Source organism: Myxine glutinosa, chromosome 2 (genome assembly GCF_964187855.1).
Source record: "Myxine glutinosa chromosome 2, kmMyxGlut1.1, whole genome shotgun sequence".
Lineage (NCBI taxonomy): Eukaryota > Metazoa > Chordata > Myxini > Myxiniformes > Myxinidae > Myxine > Myxine glutinosa.
Window position 1 is genome coordinate 44,316,121 of NC_136262.1, and position 15,385 is coordinate 44,331,505.

A 15,385-nucleotide genomic window follows, 5' to 3' on the forward strand; every position below is an offset into this window, starting at 1 on the left:
TTCTCTATGCACGACCCTCAATTTAGCTGGGGAGTGGGGGTGAAGGTCCATGAAAAGCACAGCGAACAGCATAGTAATGAAATCCATTTGTTAAGGAAGCCAGACACCCTGAAATCGACTTTGAGATTGTTATAGCAACTTTCTCTGTTCTTTTGAGGCAGCCACCCACTCTCGTGGTGCAAAATTTAATGGAGAAGGGTGACATCTTTACCTGGCTGTACCAGATGTACCTTGAGAAGGCAGCACGACGATTGGTATAATGGATTGATGAGCTCTTGCCTGCTGTCTTGTTATTTCATACAGATTTTAGACAAATCCCACTCACGTGTCTCTCCGCATGTAGATAAGTATACCAGCTTGTGTTTACATTCTCAGTGCTTTCAATTATGTTGACTCAACTATGACACAAGGAAAAGTTTTTCCCTTATTTGTGGCTTATGAAAACGCCAAACCGACGTTATCGCTGTCCATATTTAATATTGTCTATTCGTATTGGGGCTGTCGCCCATCAAACAACCACTTTTTATGTGTAGCAATAAAAGGGAGACTGAAGTCTTACCTGATATTGTCAGAAAGGTGAAAGAATGGTTCAAAAAGTGACAATAACTGTAACCAAAGGTGTTTATTGAATCCTGGGCACTACCTCGCACATATTTCACACCTCCCCAAGCACAGTTCATCCCAACTACAGATCCAGAGTTATCGCTCATAACAATATCTCAGCACAGACTGTACAGCCACGACTCTTTGGTAGGATGCCGTTGCTTTGTCTGACGTTCTCGCTGTCTTCTTACAGAGGTGAATTGTGGTGAACCTGGTGTGCCAGCAAATGGTGTCAGAGTGGGAAGCAGCTTTACGTTTGGTCACAACGTCACGTACCGTTGCCACCCTGGCTATGCCATGGTGCCACCTGCACCAAACATACGTGTCTGTAGGGAGGACAAAAGCTGGAGCAACAGCCTGCCGTCCTGCCATGGTAAGAGAACCGTCAATCCCAAAGGAATGCAGCTTTGATGCACTCCTTGTATCGTTGAAGGAGCCAGGTGATTTGTTGATAAGTTTGAGCAAGCTCACTGTAATTGTTTGATTCACACTACAGCTCTACAATTAGTTCGCTCTAGATACAATTTTCAATTGGGGTCAACTTATGGAAGCAATGCATACCGCGTACACATAGAATCACAATACGTGCACATATGTATATCATGATCGAGTGAGCCATCGGTCATACGCATCTCATATTCGAACACGCCTGCTTACGTGAATTTGTTGAAATTGTAGAAGTTGCTGTGGCAGTACAGTAACTACTCTCTGAGAGATCAAGTAGTGTAACGTGTTGTGTTATCAAATTTGTAATTTGTTCAGGGTGTCTGAGATGATGTAACCCGAGAAGACACGCACTTTCCACCGGCAGACCGGAAAGGTAGGCATGAGATCACTTTCCACCGGCCGACTGGAAACGTAGGCAGGAGAGCATTTTCAACGAGCAGACTGGAAAGGTAGGAAGGAGAGCACTTTATACCGGCAGACTGGCGAGGTAGACAGGAGAACACTTTCCACCGGCAGACTGGCAAGGTAGGCAGGAGGGCACTTTCCACTGGCAGAACTGGCAAGGTAGGCAGGAGGGCACTTTCCACCGGCAGACTGGCAAGGTAGGCAGGAGGGCACTTTCCACCGGCACACTGACAAGGTAGGCAGGAGGGCACTTTCCACTGGCAGACTGGCAAGGTAGGCAGGAGAGCACTGTCCACCGGGAGGGAAAGCAGGAATTTGTAATTTGATGAGGGTGCCAGCAATAACCCTCCTTCCGCTTTTAAAAAGACACTCACTGTTGTTTTTTAAAAATGCACCAGTTAATGCTAGTAGACAGGACACCCAGCTTAATGACCATCTGAGGAATTGCACATTTCATGATCCACAACTCTGCCTGTGAAGCACCAGTTCGACAGTTTTGATTCGGTTCAGGAATCAGGCCAAGACAAGAAATCTCAAAGGCAAGTGCACTTACCTCTGTAACATCGTGTTGGATGCCACTTGCATGCAAACGTACATACATGAAGGTAATCGTTAATGAAAAATATTTCATGCATCAGATGATTCTCAAGAAAGTAACACTTTGTTAACGATGACAGATTGCATGATCAACCTATTTAGCTATACATGAATGCTAACATCAGTTTTCATCACGATTCATCATTGCTGTATTTTACCTACAAATAAATGCAAAAAGGCAGAAGTACTAACATATGACTCCAATACTCAACCTTACATTCTCGTGAAAATGTTAAAGGACAATGTGGACACGCATACGCCTGTATGTGCATGTGAACGTACGCATGGACACACACACACACACACACACACACACACACACACACACACACACACACACACACACACACACACACACACACACACACACACACACACACACACATATTCACACACACACATACACACACATAGACATACACATGTACACAAAAACATATACACACACACACACGCACACACACACACACACATACACACATAGACATACACACATACACAAAAACATACACACATACACACACACATACACACATACACAAAAGCACACACATACACACACATACACACACATACACAAACACACATACATACATACACATACACACACATACAAACACATACACACACATACACACACACAGACACACACATACACACACACACACACACATACACACGCACACACACACAGAGACACACACGCACACACATACACAGACACAAACAAAGCCACACACACATACACACACACACACACAGACACATACAAATCCACGCACAGAAACAGAAACACACACACAAACACACACACACACAAACACACACACACACAGACACACACACACACACACACACACACACACACACACTCACCATAAACAGACTACACACCATAAACACACATATACACGCATACACACACATGTACACACACAAAGGTTGTAACCACCTTGCATCTTTAATAAACTTAAACATAGGGGCAATACCCCTGGCACTCACCTATTAGAATAAACAGTATACTGCACCGACTAAGCGGATTTTAAACCAATTTTAATGGTTGCTAGAAGACAGGGCAGCATGGAGAATCATACTAACATAATGATAAGACTTTTAACAAACAAATAAAAAAATACCTATTTTGGGGGGCAACCCCCCCCCCCCCCTCCCCCAACCCCATATACCTCCTAAGACCCCAATTTTTCTAATGCCTTGAACAAACATTGGTACATCATGGGTGATAAAGGTTGTGGTGAAGTTTCATCGAAATTGCGTGTGTCGTTTCTGAGAAGAAAGCAAATACCTATTTTGGGGGGCAACCCCCCATAGACTCCCAAAGGGGCAGATTTTTTAATGCCGTGAACAAACTTTGGTACATTACGTGTGGTGAAGGTTGTGGTGAAGTTTCAATAAATTGTGTGTGTAGTTTCTGAGAAGAAAGCAAATACCTATTTTGGGGGGAAACCCTTCCGTAGACTCCCAAAGGGGCAGATTTTTTAATGCCGTGAACAAACTTTGGTACATTACGTGTGGTGAAGGTTGTGGTGAAGTTTCATCGAAATTGTGTGTGTAGTTTCTGAGAAGAAAGCAAATACCTATTTTGGGGGGCAACCCTTCCGTAGACTCCCAAAGGGGCAGCTTTTTTAATGCCGTGAACAAACTTTGGTACAGAACGGGTGGTGAAGGTTGTGGTCAAGTTTCATCGAAATAGTGTATGTAGTTTGAGACGAAAAAGCAAATTCCTATTTTGGGGGGTCAAACCTGGATCCACTTTGACCCCGGTAAACCCCCTTAGACACCGACTTTTTTTTTTTATGCCGTGAACAAACTTTGTTCACAACATAACAAATATAATTTGTGCCAAATTTGGTCACAATCCCATCAGCGGTTTCAGAGAGGAAGTTTAAAGTGTTTACGGACTGATGGACGGACTGACGGACTGACTGACTGACTGACAATGCTCCATCGCATAAGCTCTCCTGAACTTCGTTCCAGGTGAGCTAAAAACAAGACCAAAAGTCTAACAGCAGCATAGCCGGGCTTGTAAAATATTATAAACCACAAACACATATGATTCACTTTCTAAACAGTCGTTAATGCTGCTTATAACATTAAACAAAGAAATTTGGAGGAATTCCGACATCCGTGAGGTAAGTCCTACTTATAGAACTGAGCGAAGATCTACTGTAATCTATATACCCCACAAAGGTTGGGTAAATAACATGGCCCTTCCTGGTGCTAAAGAGGCGTTTTCTTCGAGGCCTTTTGAAACCTACCAATTAAGGTTTTGTTTTGAAAACCACCAATGAAACCCACTTTTCCTGCTGTTTAACACAAAACTGAAAGCGAAGAAGCCCGGTTTGTGTTCATTTACCAAGCTGATAGCTAGCGCTTGCCAAGCCAGCCGTTCCTTAACAGTTTTGAATGGAGTGCTTGCTCGAATGCTTAAACCACTTGCCGATCTCTCCACAAGAAACTTGGTAAATGAACACACACCCAATGTTCTTGAGGCCCAACCACAGATCAACTGTAATCTATATACCCCAAAGATGAATGACCCTTCCTGCCCCTCCCATAGTTAGCAGGTGTACTCGTAAATTATAATGTTGGTCGGTGTAGTCAGGCGTCATAATTACATCATATACGTAATGACGTAGCGTGATGGCCGGACCCAAAACTGCCACTACTTTAATATATAGAAGATGATATGTTTTAACCTCCATTAACTTTGCAGTCACCACGAGGGGATTAGTGTTACGGTTAGATTTACTATAATATTCACGTTATGTTATCATTATTATGAAAATGATATTACTATAAAAAAACCGAGGCGAATTCCTTACTTCCGCGTCATTTGTTCAGTACACCGCTTATCATTGATTCATGAACCATACAACACTTCAATCTAGAAACGTTGCAATAACAACAAAGGGATTGCAGTGTCACAATTATATTTACTATATTATTAGTATTAACGCTATTATTATTATTATTATTATTACTAGGGCATGCCCGTACTATATATATGTATATCTAAAATTATATCCCCCCCCCTCTATTTACATGAAATGGTTTGGTCCATTCGCAAAGCCAAAGCGAACGGCTTGCGAGTACGGTGACAATCCCCCCCCTCTATTTACATGAAATGGTTTGGTCCATTCGCAAAGCCAAAGCGAACGGCTTGTGAGTACGGTGACAATCCCCCCACTCTATTTACATGAAATGGTTTGGTCCAAAGCGAACGGCTTGCGGAGTTTGGTAAAGAAATCGCCATAGCTCGGTAACTACTTGTCCGATTAATATGAAACCTTGAAAAGGCACATCCTCGGGTCCCCAGCAATATACCTGGCAAGTTTAAAGTATATCGGACCCGTGGTTGTCGAGAAACAGCGGTCACAGACAAACACACAGACAAACACACAGACAAACACACAGACAAACACACACACACACAGAGATTACTGGAATTATAGATAGATTATTATTGTTATTACGAAAACAATACTACTGTATGAAGAAACCTGGGCTAATTTGTCCAAAGCGGCCTGAAGGTGAGGCATGAAGGCATGAAGCCTAAGGCCTATATGAACTGTGTCGTTGGAAGATCCATAACATCTATGATTTTGATATTTCATGGTCATTTTAACAATCGGTTTGTTTGTATTTCACACTGAATGAAAAACGTAAAGGCAGAGCATGGCGATTGTGATATATGACAGGTTCCACGATATGTTCGGCATGAACGAAATTGGAATCAAAATGGCAGAGTGTGGAGTCAGCCATTGCATGCCGTAATGACATCAGACGTAACCACATTACCCTGTCATGTGACCAGATCCTCAACTATGATTGGTATTCGTTTGAGGGTACATCCATACATACATACATACATACATGCGGACGGATAAGCACTGTTCTAGACTGCTTTGCCCTATGGGCTATGCCGTAAAAAAAGATATGTAACATATTTTGGTGATGTCCCTCATGTCCTGAAAGGAATGTCCAAAAAGGAATGAAGCATTTGTTTGTTCGCATTATGGTGTAATGATGGGCAAGGTTAGGGAGGGGTGGAGGAGTAGGAAAACAAGATGCAATTTCAGGGAGCAAGATTGTGAGATGTGAGAGTAGGAGATTTAGGAGGGTGCAATGAAACAAGCAAGGGGAAGAGATATTTTTTAATTTACCAAATGCAGTGAATCCCTTACAATCACCAAAGCCTCGATAATTTTCCGGACTTGTGCACCGAAGGATCCTCTGCTCAATAGAAAGGCGTCTGGGAATGCTCGTTATCTCATTTGCATTTAAACACGAGCAGGCAGAGGACTTGTACAGAATATAGAAACGTTCAGAGAGAACATTAGGAACCTCATCGGAAAACCAGGGAAATGGTATCCCAGACATTTCTTTGTTGCATTCATTTGTCACAGCCGACTTTGAGTTGTGTAAATCTTGAATTCCTTTTCGCTGTGTATCTGTAACGGACACCAAAGTACTCGTAACCCCGCACATGTTCCGCCAGCCATCCGCTGTGAGGAACCTCCCTCGGTTCTCAATGGGATGCAAGAGAGCACCGGCGACACTTGGCAATCGACCACTGTATACCGGTGCCTGACGGGTCACCAGCTGTCTCATGCCAGCACCATGACATGCAAGGCTGATGGCAAATGGCACGGCGAACCTCCTCAATGCCTACGTGAGGATCTGCGCACTTTTCGCCACTTGGAACCATTCATCTTGTTGCTACGGCTCACATCACTACCTCTGTAGATGCTTGCTTAGATCAATCCTCAAATCCTGTTAAACTTGTGTTTTCCTGTTAAACTTGATATATTTTCCTGTTACATTATGTAATCAAGCGTTACATTATGCAAATTCCTAAAAAATAACGTTACATAATTTTTGAACGGCCTCATATTGGGGTTAAACAACCCGTGACTATGTGACAAATCATCTCGTTCTGATATAACTGTGGGGGGGGGGGGGGGGGGGGGTGACATGGATGAAAGGTGTCGAGTTAATTTTTTAACAGCGCATTAAATGTGTGTTTCCCAATCACTCTGTTCATCTTTTATGAGTGATTTAGATTCACATCTCCCAATCGGCCTGTTACTGGATTTTGTTGCAAGTTGTGACCACCGTGCGGTCATTCTTGTTTTAGTATGTGTTTTTTCATCAAACTCAAGTACATTATTGTTTTCTTTTTCATCAAACTCAAGTACATTATTGTTTTCTTTTTCATCAAACTCAAGTACATTATTGTTTTCTTTTTCATCAAACTCAAGTGCATTATTGTTTTCTTTTTCATCAAACTCAAGTACATTATTGTTTTCTTTTTCATCAAACTCAAGTACATTATTGTTTTCTTTTTCATCAAACTCAAGTACATTATTGTTTTGTTTGTTTCATCAAACTCAAGTACATTATTGTTTTGTTTTTTCATCAAACTCAAGTACATTATTGTTGTTGTTTTTTTCATCAAACTCAAGTACATTATTGTTTTGTTTTTATTTCATCAAACTTTTGTACATTATTGTTTTGTTTGTTTCATCAAACTCAAGTACATTATTGTTTGTTTTTTCATCAAACTCATGCACATTATTAGGTTTTTTTCATCAAACTAAAGTACATTATTGTTTTTTTTTGTTCATCAAACTCAAGTACATTATTGTTTTGTTTTTTTCATCAAACTCAAGTACAGTATTGTTTTTTTTTTATCATCAAACTCAAGTACATTATTGTTTTGTTTTTTTCATCAAACTCAAGTACATTATTGTTTTGTTTTTTTCATCAAACTCAAGTACATTATTGTTTTGTTTTTTTCATCAAACTCAAGTACATTATTGTTTTGTTTTTTTCATCAAACGAAAGTACATTATTGTTTTTTTTTACATCAAACTAAAGTACATTATTGTTTTTGTTTTTTTTCATCAAACTCAAGTACATTATTGTTTTTTTCCATCAAACTAAAGTACATTATTGTTTTGTTTTTTTCATCAAACTCAAGTACATTATTGTTTTTTGTTTTTTTGTCATCAAACTCAAGTACATTATTGTTTTTTTCATCAAACTCAAGTACAGTATTGTTTTTTTTTTCATCAAACTCACGTACATTATCGTTTTGTTTTTTTCATAAAACTCAAGTACATTATTGTTTTTTTCATCAAACTCAAGTACATTATTGTTTTGGTTTTTTTCATCAAACTCAAGTACATTATTGTTGTTGGTTTTTTTCATCAAATTCAAGTACATTGTTGTTTTTGTTTTTTTTCATCAAACTCAAGTACATTATTGTTTTTTTTCTTCATCAAACTCAAGTACATTATTGTTTTTTTTTTTTCATCAAACTCAAGTACATTATTGTTTGTTTTTTTTCATCAAACTCAAGTACATTATTGTTTTTTTTTTTTCATCAAACTCCAGCACATTATTGCTTTTTCTCTCCTTGTTACAATCTTTCTGAATTATAAAGCCAAGGTCTGCCTTCACCTCATCTGATTGTAAACCTTATCAATGAGAGATCTTTATTAAATTTCAGCTTGTATCATTCTGGCCCTGTGAGTTAGCTTGTCCCATGCGTATTGTATGACAATAAGTCCAATGTCCATCTGTTTTAGCTTTACAAGTTTTGTTTGACCGTGTACTTTGGTCTTTGGACCGAAGAACATATGTATAGCTTTGCTATAATTTTAGATTATTTACCTTCTATATAAAAGAGGTAACGTATAGTGAGCGAGAAAAGCGTCTGTGGATTCATTTCCTTCAGGTAGGAGAGAGAGTCTGGGGGTGGTGGTGAGGTGGTGTGGTTTGACTTCCATTACCATAAGTGCTTCGAAAGCCTTCAGGCGGAGTAATAGTATGCTCGGCAGTGTATCAGGTGACACCACCTTCCGTAGTTGTGGTTCTGTGTACTTCACAGACTTCATCTGAGCAGGATGTTGCATTTAAAATTTCATATCTTCTCTCCTGGCAACCATTGAGAGTCATCTTAAACTGTGCAGCGGATGCCTAAACATGGTGAATGTGTGGATGGCAACCCCTGAATTGGTCCAGATCTTTGTAGCAAGTGCGGGTGTGGCACAGCGGTTAATTGGTCCGTATCAGTTAAGAGGTGATATTTGGATTATGCTCGACATTTATATTGGCAAATTTAATCTCAAGGACAATTGTTCATTTGGACGAGAGTCAAGGGTACCTACTTTTCCCAATCACCTCACGTTTCTTACATTCCACGCGGAATAATTGATTTCGCTCTTTTTATCTCACTTCTGGACTTTTCTTAAATGGTCTTTCCTATCATTACAGTCACTTAACAAGATTTGCATCAGAACCTGTTGCTACATCAGCACCTTTTAGCAAAATGTTGTATACCCTGTTTGACATTCTTCATTTTATGCATAACATCTCTGGCTTCAATTCGTGAAACGTCTTTAACAGGAATGTCAGGTGTTTGTCTTTTTTCTTCGGATGATAACTAATAAAACTCGGATTTTGCATGTTATAATTGTTATAATGCTTTTGACCTATGACGGATCTTGTTAAACTTTGGTGGAATTTAGGAACTGTTGAGTGATTTTGTGAAGGTCCAAGATTGAATACATAAGAAAAGTCTCAAAAGAAAGTCTATGACTGATGCTTTCTTTTTTACTTCCCATTTCATGACCTTTGACTTGGTTGTAGGAAAAGAGGGAATCATTTAATTATTTTATTTCCCTGACCATGTGCAACACCGGCAGCAATGTTCTGCGGAGACCCAGGGACACCAGGTGAAGGACACCGTGAAGGCCGAAGTTTTACTTACCTATCGGTGGTATCCTTCAGCTGTGAGCCACCATACCTCATTGTCGGTTCATCATCACGAACCTGCAAAGCCGATGGAACATGGAGTGCTCGGCAACCGCGCTGCATCGGTGAGGCGATAGCTGAGGCCTATCCACTAAGACCCAAGCCAACGACAGTAGACCATAAAATTGTAGCTTATTTAACAAGTTTGCGAGTCAATGCAACCCTATCCCCATTCAGCCATCGGGGCCTTAACCCTAAAAGAGCCAGCGGTAATGTTACATCATTAAAAATGAAAGTGGCTGATAATGATTCCACATAAATGGTCATTTTGTAAAATAAATGAAGCTAAATGTGATTCAGTTTAAGGTCATTGAGCTGAATCAATGGTTATACATGAAACTATGCCATTGCCAAAGATAAGTGAGTGTAACCTTTTCATCAGCGGTTTGCCAGCAGAAAGACATCTGTTTCACCTTGTGGTAGATCTCTTTCTCTCCCACCCAAAGAGGGACCAGTGGAAAGGTACTCCACGAAAGTTGGCAGATACTGCTTTTATTTAACCCGAGTAGGTTACCTTTATACAATAGCATATGGCATGAGCAAACCTTCGTATTAATTTCGGTACTTGCTGATTTAACCCAGATAGCGCAACTTAGCAAAGGAGAAGCATCTATATTTTTCCTTGTCACATCGTCCATTTCTGCACAGCTGTGGTTGGTCAATGAGGTCAGCTTTTGTTTAATCAACCACTGACGAATAGAAACAAAACGTGCTGTGAATATAACACCTGATACTCTTTGATTCCCAACTTGTGGATTGTGTTCTTCCTTTTCTCCTTTTATCACCCAGATCCTACAAACACCATTTGTTCCGACCCAGGAGCTCCCGATAATGGATTTCAAAACTACAGCTTGGGATATGAGGTTGGTCCTTTGCAACTCCACCTGCAGAATAACTTGTGCTGACAACAACATGTAAACCTGTTTGAAATTCCATTATAAAACTGCAGGTCTGGTCCAGTTACAGCATGGAGATGGGAGGGTGGAATAGGGGTTATGGGAGAAGGGAAAGGGAGCGGAAGATGTCACAGAGACTGTGTGGGGGATCAGGTCTTTCCTCCTGTTTCAGGTATCAACTCTTTCTTTTTCTCTGGTTACATTGAGCTTCAATGTTTGTTGAAGTTGAGGGTCACGTTATTTTATTCAAGCATTGTGAATGATGGACAGGAAGGTCAGGGGGATTAAGATTCACTGGTTCACCTAAACCCGACTGTTTTCGATCATTGAGATCATTTGAAGTTACAGCAGTCCCTTTTTGTTCCGATAAACATCAGATTAAAGTGGATATACGTTATGACCTTTTAGTAGTCATGCATGCATTTTTCAGTCAGGTCGGTCTCTTGACTGCCACTGATAACATGTAACCCAATGCTACCTGCCACATGGTCGGGTAGTCGGCGACTAAATCGACTACCCTCACTGGCTTGTCAATGGGAAGGGTGATGTGACACTCCGCAGGACTAAAAACAATACCTGTTAAAAGGGCGCATGAGCTCCCTTAGTGAGCCAATGAGCATCCAGTAAGGACATGGTCTCTCATTTAAAAAAAAACACCCATCCGGCTGAACCGTTTTTTTAGGGAGTAGGCTGTAGACAGCAACCCGCTCAAGGTAGTACTACCATTCGGACTTAGGAGCATTAAAGTAGTGCCCAGAACCATCTTACACTCTCCGTTTCAGGATTCCTGGTTTTACTTTCTGTCTCACTCAAAAACTACAGCTACACCGTGCTACAGCTACAGCTACACTGTACAGCTACAAACTGTACAAACAGCTACAAACAGCTACAAACAACAGCACAACAGCTACAACAGCTACAAACTGTACTATAGCTACAAACTACAGCTACACCGGGCTACAGCTACAGCTACACTGTACAGCTACAAACTGTACAAACAGCTACAAACAGCTACAAACAACAGCACAACAGCTACAAACTGTACTATAGCTACAAACTACAGCTACAGCTACACTGTACAGCTACAAACTGTACAAACAGCTACAAACTGTACAAACAGCTACAAACAGCTACAAACAACAGCACAACAGCTACAAACTGTACTACAGCTACAAACTACAGCTACAGCTACACTACAGCTACAGCTACACTGTACAGCTACAAACTGTACAAACAGCTACAAACAACAGCACAACAGCTACAAACTGTACTACAGCTACAAACTACAGCTACAGCTACAGCTACACCGGGCTACAGCTACAGCTACACTGTACAGCTACAAACTGTACAAACAGCTACAAACAGCTACAAACAACAGCACAACAGCTACAAACTGTACTACAGCTACAAACTACAGCTACAGCTACACTACAGCTACAGCTACACTGTACAGCTACAAACTGTACAAACAGCTACAAACAACAGCACAACAGCTACAAACTGTACTACAGCTACAAACTACAGCTACAGCTACAGCTACACCGGGCTACAGCTACAGCTACACTGTACAGCTACAAACTGTACAAACAGCTACAAACAGCTACAAACAACAGCACAACAGCTACAAACTGTACTACAGCTACAAACTACAGCTACAGCTACACTACAGCTGCAGCTACAGCTACAGCTACACCGGGCTAGCTTGAATCACTCTCGCAAACAAACACCATATACTCTTCATCATGCACATTTATTACTCATTGTTACTCCTCACCCTTACATTCTCTCTCTTTTCATCAAAAACTCTTAGACTCTCTCTTTCTTCACTTTTCTATCAATGCAGCTCTTTTATTTAAGGCCTGGCCTCGATGAGGATTATATAGTCCGTGACTGAAGCCTTCAATATAAAAAATATAGGTAAAAAAAAAAAAAGTAAATAAAGGCTGTGGTGGATGTAAATGTATGTAAAGTTAAAGCACAACTTCGGTAAATGGATAAAATAAAGTTGGATGTAGATCTGACATTGATATGAGAGCCAAAGTAACTTCGTCATTGACATTTTCCTTCTCTTGTGTGCACGTCCATGCATTTTATAGTAACCGGAATTTTAAACTGGCTGCATGTCCCATCTGTTCGTTTGTAATTTGGGATTTTGTGGAATAACAAATAATCCCAGACTTTTTGTAATTTGCAGTAATAAATACTACCAGGCTCAGTGACATAATGGTTCGAACATCCACTCGGAATCTGGGAGGGTGCTAAGTTGAGTCATTCTAAGGTCTTTAAAAATGGCAGCTACATGCTGTAGCTTCCATTTTTAAAACCATTACTCGAAATGCTGAGTACCTCGCTTGGTATTCAGCATTTCGAGGATAGAGGGTGGATAAACCGCATTTAGTACAGCGGTTAACTGGCCAAATTTACCTTAATTGTTTAAATCATAATAGATGCATGAAATTTGGTGCAAATGTACTTTATTATATATGTCGAATTAGAAATGATTGGTACTCAGCTAAGCAACCAATGAGAACTCCATAAAAATGGCCATCATTTCCAAGATGGCCACCAAATGCATAACAACTAGGTAATTTACAACCTTTACAACCTTTAACAATTTACAACCTCATTCTCATGATGACAGAAACATGCAATTTGGTGAAGATGTAACTTATTATGTGTGGAAGAGAAATGATTGGTAACCCACACGAAGAGCATGTACATAGTTCATAAACAACAGTTCGAGTTACAAAACCATTACCTGCCAAAATCTAGGCTCTCTGCTCACCTTCACTCTTTCATTCCCCTTTTCTCCCGCCTCTGGAACAAGCTCCCTCACTCCCTTCAATCCCACTCCTCCCTCCAGGTCTTTAAAACAGCTGTTCACCACCATCTCTTATCTTCCCCCATCCAAAACCTTGATCTTTTCTACCCCCGCTAATTCACCCCAGATACACTTTTTTGAAATTCCAACTTCTTTCCTGGAAGTCCTTGCAGTGTCCATGTGTTTTATACCTCTCCCACCTTCCCCCAAGCCCTCTACCTTCCACAGTTCTCTCGATGTCCTTGCTCTCAAATGTTGTGTTTGTGTCCTCCCGCCCCCCCCCTCTCCCCATCTTGTCTGCCGCTCCCCTTATTTTTTGTGTTTTATGTGTCGGTTTGACTTTTTGTGTGATGATTGTTAGCTCTTTTACGAGCCTCGATATTGTATACAAAAAAAACAAAACCCCGTACACATTTTTCTTCACACAATGCCTGGAATCCAACCTTATCCTAATGTTCATCATTTTCATCAACCTCACTGCTTTGGGAAGCCATCTTTTGCAAGATGTACAACGCAGCAGCAGTGACCTTGTGTGCATATCGTGAACGAGTGACACGACTGGCTCTCGAGATTGCATTGGCCTTCCCGGGTGTCATAAGCCAGCTCGCACAATTACTCCTACCCATCCACTATTGTCTAATCAGTCACCAATAATTTTAAACACTACCATCTCGATATGAAGACCACCTAAAATTTTGATTTATTTGGTCTCATTGAATGGTCTCGTTGTATCCCATTGAATCTCTTTTGTGATTGCAAACAGTGGCTGATCCAATTCAATGACACGAGTTTGTCCTGGATTGAATTTCCGGGTGACCTTATCTGTCACTGTCATGACATGTAGAAACATGGCATGTGATAGTGCACTTTTTGTGAAGAGTGGCAACAATGCTGTGATAGATGGTGGCCTGGTAATGTAGGCTGATGGAATGAGACATGGCTCAGGTCATCATAGGTGTCTGGAAAAATGAACATTACATAGCATGCAGATCCATATATAGTTATATACACTGCATGGCAGAGTAATATGTATGGTACATCAATATGATAGGAATAACAAGCATTCTGAGTATTGCGCTGCAATACATGTCCCCTACCAAAGTTCAAAGTGCCATAACTTTGTCAAAAATGATCGAATATGCAAATTTATGCACGGTTGATGCTGGTTTTCAAACTTGATCTGAGGTATGCTGAGACACATGTGTGTCATGCCTCGCCTCGTTGATAAGCCCGCAAGGTCGCTCCGTGGAGCGGCCTGCACGTATTGCACTGTGTGAATTAGATAAATTATTACCAACTCAGTCTGAGGTACTAGCGATTCAAGAGATATCCATTTTTTACCTTCGCAAAAGCGGAAGGTTATGTTTTGATCGCTGTGTATTTATTTGTATGTCTGTGTGTGTGTGTGTGTGTGTATGTTATTCGCATAACTCAAAAAGTATTCAACCGAATTGCATGAAATTTGGTGGGATGATTGGTTATTATACGGGACACATTTGATTAGATTTTGGGAGCAATCGGGTCAAAGGTCAAGGTCAAGGTCACGAAAAGGTCAAAATCGTATTTTTACCATAGCGCGGTCAATTTTTATCCAATTGGCATGCAACTAATGCCAAAATGTTCAGAATTCAATGCCCGATCTTGTGATATACGACATGACCCAGTGAAGACATTACCCTTGTTAGCGGTTGGGGGTCAAAGGTCAGGGGGGTCACGACCTTGCAAAATGTGCGTTTTTTGTCATAACTCGGTCAATTCTTATCCGATTTGCATG

General features: G+C 40.7%; 1 protein-coding gene across 1 annotated transcript in view; it reads left to right on the top strand.

Moving 5' to 3' along the window:
- Nucleotides 1–15,385, top strand: part of LOC137422386 (CUB and sushi domain-containing protein 3) — a 1,172,941-nt gene that overhangs the window by 1,100,045 nt on the left and 57,511 nt on the right. Inside the window, 4 exon segments of the mRNA XM_078772588.1 lie at nt 797–976; nt 6,572–6,745; nt 9,786–9,959; nt 10,684–10,757. Of these exon segments, the coding sequence (XP_078628714.1) occupies nt 797–976; nt 6,572–6,745; nt 9,786–9,959; nt 10,684–10,757 (602 nt within the window).